Below are 9,241 nucleotides of genomic sequence, written 5' to 3' on the forward strand. Positions count from 1 at the left end.
AATTTTCACAAGAGCAAAATCTCTTGGAAATGATTTAAGGCAAAATGTAAAAGGATTCATCATTTGTCAGGAGAGAGACTGATTTTTAAACCCGATCTACTGTATTTGTTGATTATTTTAAGGTTTTTTTTTCTCACTTTTCTCCTTTGTATGTATTAGGGTAGAGTACCCTCCCTTTATACCCACATTAATATAGTTGTTTATAAAAAAATAAAATAAAAAGAAAAGAAGGAAATATTATATCATACTTTAGTTTTTTAAATTACTAAAAAAAGAATAATATATGAAGAAAATTTTATATACGAAGAAGTAAATAGAAGGAGAATAAAACAAAAGGAATTAAGACACACACTCTATCTCCTTAACTAGTTGTTGGAAGTTGGAGCTGAAATTGTCCCCTGAAAAGCCTTTTTTTATCTCCATTTTGTTTGATTTATTGTTTCATCCACACTATATCAAATCAACTTCATTCTCCTTTTTCATTATCATAAAGTCAAAGAAACCAACCCCATTTAAGAACAATAACTCTCTCTTACTTTATACAATTTTATTTCCCTCTTCCATTTTTTAATCCAAATGGTATTAATCTACTGTACCATTGAAAGTGATGGCTTCTATAATCAACAACACCACCACCTACATTTGTTATGGCGACTCAGTCATAAAGACAACACCCACCTCGTTGATTTTCACATCTTCCCCACGTTTATGCCTCTTTCACTCTCTTTGGTAATAATATAGCACCCCATGTGTTTGGTTTTATTCCGTTTGTGCTGTTAGCTTCAAAGTTTGAGTCTTTTTGCTATTTTGTATCACTTAACCCAACACAAACACCCCATGTGTTAGTTTTTACTTGGTTTGTGTTATTAGCTTCTAAGTTTGAGTTTTATTTATTTATTTTGGTTTCAGTTTTGCTTCTGTTGTTTCAGGTGAATTCTGATTTTGTTTGGTATATAGTTGGTTTTGTGGTTATGTGTTTGTGTAGGGTTGTTTCTGGATTCACATCATTGATTGTTTTCTAAGTTGATTTGTTGCTGTTGCTGTTGTTGTTGTTATCAGGGAGAGATATTTAAAGGGCTGTGTTGTGGTGATTTCTATATATTTCAAGGATGTTTCTCTCAGAAGGTTACAAGCATCAAATTGTTTTCATTTTATGGTTTTGCTGCTATTTGGTGCTTATTGCTGCACAGGGTAATATCACTGACCCTACAGAAGGTATGTTTGTTTTTCTCCTTTTTTGGCATTTCATGATTACTTTGCTTCTGTTAGGGATGTGCTTAAATAATTTTGGACTTGTCTATTATTCATCCCTCAAGTCTGAAGTCTCCTTGTGTGAGGGAGATGTTAGGGATGTATTGTTAAACTTTTTTTTTATATGTCTTTTGGCACGTTTGGATTGATTTCTTTAAGCTTATTGACCATCATAATAAACACTTCTTGAAGATTGTTTGAAAGAGTTTGTGGAAAAAACTTATGACATGTCGTTAAGTTGTTCTCAATTTATTTCCGTAAAACTTCCAAGCTAACTAATGAAAACAACCAAGGCCGTCTAAAATATTTGAAGCCTTGTGTAGGCTAGCCACGACAAAATAAATAGGGGTAATATTTAGCTACTATTTAGACACGATTTAACTGTGAAAACTTTTGAGCCCTGTGCGGTAGCCCGTTTTGCACATCTTCAAAGACGGTCTTGAAAACAGCTTATAGCTTATATGAAAGGAATTTGACTTTATTTTATCTTTTGTTATAGAAATAGTTTATGCATAAATACTTATAAGTTATAACTTAGGCTTTTCCGATATTTGGTTCTTGATAAATTCTCTTTGATGATATTCGAGTTTTTTTGGAAATGGTAGACTAATAGTAATAGTATAGTGGTGCTTTTTGCAAATATGTTCGTTTAGTTAGTTACAATGTTGGTTAGTTTAGGGATTCAGTTGTATGAAAAAACCTTAGATGACTGTAATTTTTTAACATAAAACCATTTATACATCTTTGTCTAATAGCTTAAACTTTTGCAATAGTTGATTCATGAGGTGGGTTCTAAGCTTCTACGACCAAGTGCTCTCGAGTTTGGTCCATGTCTCCTTCACTAGAAGTAATTGAATTTCAGCACAAGATAGGCGGTCCTATAATTTTCCACATTTTAAGCACAGAGAGCCCTTTTGGATGTGGGGACATGTTAGAAAAATAATATTAAAAATATTCACACGTCTTCACCAAACAGATTTAGCTTTTAGGATAGTTTATTGATACAAGATCTTTTTAGATGAACGAGTAAAAATACCATATATGCAAAAAACTGGATACTATGAGACTATCTATAAAGCATTGCTTATACTATCTAATGTTGATTTTGTTTGGCTTTATTTGATATTGTGAAGTTACGATAATTTTATCTGAATTGGCATGCAGTTGAAGCATTAAAAGCCATAAAAGAAAGGTTGATTGATCCTAATGGAAATTTGAGCAATTGGAGGCGCGGAGACCCATGTACATCTCGCTGGACAGGAGTTTTATGTTTCAATGAAACATTAGTTGATGGCTATTTACATGTTCAAGAATTGTATGTTTTTTGTCTTCTACTTGACATTTCTATTTCATAGTTCACAGTTCTTTATGATGAATTTTTCATTTTCTTTCTGCTGCTTCTCCTGTTTTTATGTTTGTTTTTCTTGTTTGTAGGCAACTGATGAATTTGAGCTTGTCTGGAAATTTGGCACCACAAATTGGAAGCTTAGCTTATATGGAAAGATTGTAAGAGTATAGCTTCATTTATGTTTGAAACAACAAATATTGTGAATCAATTTTGATTTAGCAATTGTCTGATGCCACTTTGCTTATGTACTAGTTTTGACTCATATGAGTGTTTCCTAATTTTCTGATACATGTTTTTCGGTGTTCTAAAGGAACTTCATGTGGAACAAAATAACTGGGAGTATTCCAAAGGAAATTGGCAATATCAAATCTTTAGTCCTCTTGTAAGTCAACCCTTTTTCTTTTGGCATGTATGTTAGTTACCATTTATGATTGAAGAGCTCAATGGTTTTATCACCTAGGTAAAAAAAATGGTTGTTTAAATAAGGCGTGGTGTTTTGATCTAAATAGCTATATCATTATACTTTCTTTCGTATTAATTTCTTTTTGTTTTTCATTTTTTGTAGGCTATTAAATGGAAATCTATTAACAGGTTCACTTCCAGATGAGCTCGGCTTTCTTCCGAACCTTGATAGAATACAAATCGATCAAAATAATATATCAGGATCTCTACCAGCATCATTTGCGAACCTGAACAAGACAAAGCACTTGTAAGGTTCTTTCTGACGAAAAGCATGACCATTGTAATTATTACCATAACAATAGAAAGAAAATAATGTTTCATTTTCCCCCCCAACGGTGCAGTCACATGAACAATAATTCAATTAGCGGGCAAATCCCACCGGAACTCTCGCGATTACCAAAGCTTGTTCACTTGTAAGTTTGTCAGCGGAAATATCCATTAAGATATTTCTTTGTTTAATTTGAACCTTAGATATATCATGCTTATATGTTTGTTGACAAGGCGTTTCTCTGGAACTGCAGCCTTCTTGACAACAACAATTTATCAGGATCTCTTCCTCCTGAGCTATCCAAACTTCCAAGCTTACTTATACTGTATGGTTTCTTATTCTCTGAGATGTGTGTGTCTGCGCATGTAAAATTCTATTTTAATTTCTCGTTTCAAATGTAAAAAAGCTCACATTCTTTATACTGCTGATGGCATCTTGCTTCTCATCCACGGGGCATTATTAATCTCTGTTATCTGTTTCATTATTTAAACATCTGTGATTTAGACTGTCACTAAGGAGTAAAATATAGAGTAAATACTCAAATAGTACCCGACAAAAAACATGTAGACCCATTTAATCTTTGAGAAATGAAAAATACTAATTTTTTTCCTTACGAATCTCAAACGTGTGTCAAATTAATCCCTTTAAGATAATTGTTATGGGCATTTTAGTACTTCTTTTGAAATGCTTCTCAACCAGATTGGTATTTTCATTTCTCAGGGACCAAACAGGTCTCCTTTTTGTCAAGGACCAATTTGCGATTTCACTCTAAAATAAATAAGTGTTAGGGTATCTGGAGGATATCTCATAGTTGATATGTTAGGAATAGTTTCCATAGTTCATTTGTTGAGTATGACTCATATATATGTAGATTAGGGGTATAATTGTAAACTGAACCATAGTATTATATATATTGCTTGGAACAATGTAACACCAATTTTATCACAGAAATAAAACGAAATATAGCTGCTCTATAGTCCTAGATGTAGGCACCATTGACCGAACTGCATTAACAAATATCATCCGTGTTCATTGTCTTTTACTTTCGTTTCTTTAATCTTCTATACTGGTTGCTGTTCTGACTTCATTATATATCATGATTTCATTTTCTGATTAAATTTCTGGTCATGTTTTATTATAAATAAGAGACCGGTACTTTGTCTTTGTGTGATCATTGTAACACGTCACTCATAGTAAACCTCTTTTGATGTTTATATTACAGATCTTAAATGTTTGTTGTTTGTATATTTAATGTAGTATAATTAGAATTTTGAAGTGTTGTTTTGGATTTTCTTGTTTTTGCAGTCAACTTGACAATAATAACTTTGAAGGAAATAGCATTCCAGATACTTATAGCAACATGTCAAAATTGTTGAAGTTGTAAGTGAATTCTGTGATCCCTTGTCTCTTAAGTTTATAAGAACAGGGAGTGGAGTCCAGATACTACATCATTTCTTTTAGAGAAGATAGCATGTAGTCTTAATTTGTTGTTTATTGAAGCTTTCGGTTTGGTTTGGAGAAGGATTTGATTTCAAGTTTAGTCATCTAAATGTTGTTATTGGTTTCTTGATATTATCAGGAGCCTTAAGAATTGCAACTTGCAAGGACCAATTCCCGACTTAAGCCGGATACCACACCTTCTTTATCTGTAAGTTCAGTTATCAGTACTAAAAGAGGTTACTGTTCTAAGCAAAGTGCGAAGATTATGATGTGCTGCGTTTTAAAAGATACTTGCGTGTAACTATTTTTATTGAGCATTGTTGTATGTATTTCAGTGACCTCAGTTCTAATCAGTTGAATGAATCAATTCCTTCGGATCTTTCACAAAACATCACAACCATGTAAGAATCTCTTTCATTGAAATAATTTGTACTCTATTGATTTTGCATTTAATTATTTGAATTTCACATGTCAATTTTTCCACCTGATTTTTGTCCGCCGGGGTTACATGCAGTGATTTATCAAACAACACACTTACTGGAACCATTCCGTCCTCATTTTCTAATCTTCCAAATCTTCAGAAATTGTAAGTTGTCTTTTGCTTTATCTTTTCCCATCACATATTGAATTTTGTACTAACTAGCAAGATCCTTTTTTATATTTCTTATTAATCAATCATGTTATAAAATAAATGGTTTCTTACTAATATCATTCTCTGTGGTAGGTCTCTTGCAAACAATTCATTGAACGGCAGTGTTCCTTCTACAATTTGGCAGAATAAGACATTAAATGGAACAGAAAAATTTATCTTGTAAGCTCTAAAGTGATAAGTTCCACAATTTTGTTTTCTTAGCTAAATATGTATGGTGAGTGTTCGTGCTCTTTCATGTGTAGAAAACAAAAGTAATTGAATGTAACCACATGTGTCAATGTCATGTTGTAGATTTGAACCTTGGGGCATATTTTGGGATTTTTTCTATTCTTAGTATATACAATTCAATTGTACTTCCCTCTGAATAGATGCTAGTGAATTCTTTTACATTTTTGATTTTCATAGCCGGTGATTTGAATTTTGCAGGGAGTTGGAAAATAATCAATTCACAACTGTATCAGGCAGTCTTGATCTTCCTCCAAATGTCACAGTCTTGTAAGGTTCTTAACTTTCTAAGCAGTTTGTACTAAAAGCATTTAAATGCCTTGTGTATTTCTCTGAAGATCAAGCATCGAGCACTAGATTCAGCATTTGTACTCAATAGTTCTTAAATAGCTTCCACGTTGCTATCTGAAAATAGTTGTCTTTCAGGCTTCAAGGGAATCCTCTATGCTCAAATAACAGCCTGAGTCAGCTCTGTAATTCTGAAAGTGTTAACAGCGCAGATGGTCTAACTCCAACAAACACCATTGGCTCGTGTCCTGCTCAATCGTGCCCACCACCTTATGAGTACTCTTTGGATTGTTTCTGTGCAGCCCCATTGCTTGTTGATTACCGACTGAAAAGTCCTGGGTTTTCAGATTTCCTTCCATTTATTAATGAATTTGAGGTGTACCTCACTACCGGTCTCACTATAAATACGAGTCAGCTAAACTTTACTTTTTGGTGGGAGGCTGGACCTCGACTGCGAATGAACTTGAAGTTTTTTCCTGTATATCTTGGTCAAAATAGTTCTCATACTTTCAATGGTACCGAGGTCGCACGAATTAAAAGCATGTTCACAGGATGGAATATTCCTGACAGTGATTTGTTTGGGCCCTATGAATTGATCAACTTCAATATGGGTATTTACCAGAATGGTAAGTCTCATAAACTACGCATGAATATTATGAATTTCAAATAAAATCTCTATTTGGGTTAATGCATATTGCTCGTTATTGTTGCAGTTACTGCCACCTCTTCAAAATCAAGGATAAGTACAGGAGCAATAGTCGGCATAGTCTTAGGAGCAATTGCATGTGCAGTGATGTTGTCTGCGATTGTTACTCTTCTTATATTAAGAACAAAATTCAAAGATTATCGTGCAGTTTCCAACAAACGGCGTCACGGTGAGTTCCTTATCACGAATCAGCAAGTGTATTGTTATTTTGTTCCTTATCAAAATCTGAAAGTGGTGCTACAAATTTACTGTTACAGACGATATTTGATCGGTTGTCAAGAATAACATAGCTTCTTATTTATTAACAGTGTCTAAAATCTTGATAAAAATTGATGGTGTGAGGGCCTTCACTTACGGAGAATTGTCCTCCGCTACAAACAATTTTAGCAGCTCTGCTCAAGTCGGACAAGGCGGATACGGGAAGGTTTATAAAGGTATAATTTCTGACGGCACAGTTGTTGCCATAAAACGTGCACAGGAGGGGTCACTGCAAGGTGAGAAGGAGTTCCTTACAGAAATATCACTACTATCGAGGTTACATCATCGCAACCTTGTCTCTTTGATTGGATACTGTGATGAAGAAGGTGAACAGATGCTGGTTTATGAATATATGCCAAATGGAACACTAAGGGATCACCTTTCTGGTACATTTGAATTTCTCGTTTTCTATTTTCCCGATATTGTATGTTAACTTCTTATGATTTAGTAACATCGTATGCTGTTCTACACAGTTACCTCAAAAGAACCTCTGACTTTTATCACGAGATTGAAGATCGCACTAGGGTCAGCTAAAGGTCTCATGTATCTACACAATGAAGCTGATCCTCCCATATTTCATCGGGATGTCAAGGCCAGCAACATATTATTGGACTCAAAGCTCGCTGCAAAGGTGGCAGATTTTGGACTTTCACGACTTGCCCCAGTTCCAGATATGGAAGGCATTGTTCCTGGTCATGTATCTACAGTGGTAAAAGGGACACCGGTAAGACTTTCATAGTTGGATTTAACTTAAGTTATTTGAGTTTATCTATTGACATAAACACTTGTAAGACTATTTGGGGGAAGCATATGGAAGAACCTTATTATGATATGCCTATAAGCTGATTTTAGCTTATTTTCATAAGCTCTCTAGGATAGCTTATGAAAACACTTATAATTTATCTGGAAACAGTTTGATATTTATTTTGGTGAACACTTCGGTACCCTTTAGTTTAGTTGGGTACTGGTACCTTCAACCAATCAAATAGTAGAATTTAATGCCGCGTCACTTTTATATTTTATTTTATTTTAAAATAAATTAAAATTCAATTTGTACTAAAGGTACTGATACCCAACTTAAACTCATGGGTACCAAAGAATTTACCATTTATTTTATGTTTTGGTAAAGAAGTAGCATATACATGAACACTTATGATAAGTGCTTTTGCTACAAACGCTTAATTAAAATGTTTATCAGATAAACCTGCAGCCAAAATAGTGTGCGTGGGTGTGTATGTTGGAAGGTTGATTTTATTTCTTCAACGAATATTTATGTCTTGTTAATTTTTTTCCCCTTCCCTCAATTTTAAATATGCAGGGTTACCTTGATCCGGAGTACTTCTTAACTCACAAGTTGACCGACAAGAGTGATGTTTACAGTCTTGGGGTTGTGTTTCTTGAACTTTTGACCGGAATGCATCCTATCTCACATGGCAAAAATATTGTTAGAGAGGTATTTGCCTGACTTGACTTCGTTTCTATCCGGCGTAATATCAAAATAATGGAATGCTTGACGCAAATGCTTATGAATACCTTTTTTCAGGTCAATCTTTCATACCAAGCCGGCGTAATATTTTCAATCATCGATGAGCGAATGGGGTCTTACCCATCCGAGCACGTAGAGAAATTTTTAACATTGGCCCTCAAGTGTTGTAACGACGAGCCAGATAATCGACCTAAAATGGCAGAAGTGGTTAGAGAGCTTGAAAACATATGGAATGTAATGCCAGAATCAGATACAAGAAAAGCCGAATCTATAACGAGTGTGAGTGATTCAAGCAAAGCAATGAGTACACCATCTTCATCATCTGCTATAAGGACTTCTTTTGTATCAGGTGATGTGTCTGGTAGTGACCTTGTTAGTGGAGTAATACCAAGCATCAAGCCAAGATAGAATTACACACAGGAGTTGAAAAATATTAGGTTTAGATAGTATGGTCCATCTTATATGAATTGAATAATGAGACTATTATTGATTTGTCACTAGGTTTCATCTTCACCCTTTGTATTGTTATTTTTGTACAATCTGATATACTGATAGAAGAACATGGGATTGAATTATTGTATATAACATATCTGATTTTCACATCATATGAACTAATGAGTTGTTAATGTAGTGCAATTTTATTTTATTTTGGCGTTAAAAAGCTAGCTACAAAAATCACAACTTCTCTTGTCAACTACAACTAGGGGTGTTCAACATTAAATCGACCCAATAGAAAACCACAAAAATGAACCACACCAAACCGAAACCGCAAAAAACCGCATATGGTTAGGATGTGTTTGGGCAATTTTTTAATAAACCGTGCGGTTCGATTCAGTTTGCGGTTTATATTTTACAAA

General features: G+C 34.2%; 1 protein-coding gene across 2 annotated transcripts; it reads left to right on the plus strand.

Moving 5' to 3' along the window:
• The first annotated feature begins 400 nt into the window (after nucleotides 1-400).
• On the plus strand, nucleotides 401-9,020 carry LOC131621483 (probable LRR receptor-like serine/threonine-protein kinase At1g06840). 2 transcript variants are annotated; one of them, XM_058892534.1, is made up of 20 exons: nucleotides 401-729; nucleotides 1,060-1,215; nucleotides 2,416-2,566; nucleotides 2,686-2,757; nucleotides 2,910-2,981; nucleotides 3,165-3,308; nucleotides 3,403-3,474; nucleotides 3,583-3,654; nucleotides 4,635-4,709; nucleotides 4,909-4,977; nucleotides 5,105-5,170; nucleotides 5,284-5,355; nucleotides 5,494-5,580; nucleotides 5,848-5,916; nucleotides 6,073-6,560; nucleotides 6,648-6,809; nucleotides 6,949-7,284; nucleotides 7,372-7,622; nucleotides 8,217-8,351; nucleotides 8,442-9,020. In XM_058892534.1, exons 2-20 carry the CDS (start codon nucleotides 1,110-1,112, stop codon nucleotides 8,790-8,792), a joined length of 2,850 nt encoding a protein of 949 aa, XP_058748517.1. In that variant the 5' UTR covers nucleotides 401-729; nucleotides 1,060-1,109; the 3' UTR covers nucleotides 8,793-9,020. The 2 variants fall into 2 exon arrangements, with proteins under 2 accessions (XP_058748517.1, XP_058748518.1); XM_058892535.1 differs by lacking the exon at nucleotides 401-729 and adding an exon at nucleotides 768-929.
• Nucleotides 9,021-9,241: the final 221 nt, after the last annotated feature.

The sequence above is a fragment of the Vicia villosa genome, unplaced genomic scaffold, assembly GCF_029867415.1.
Source record: "Vicia villosa cultivar HV-30 ecotype Madison, WI unplaced genomic scaffold, Vvil1.0 ctg.000006F_1_1_1, whole genome shotgun sequence".
Taxonomy (NCBI): Eukaryota; Viridiplantae; Streptophyta; class Magnoliopsida; order Fabales; family Fabaceae; genus Vicia; species Vicia villosa.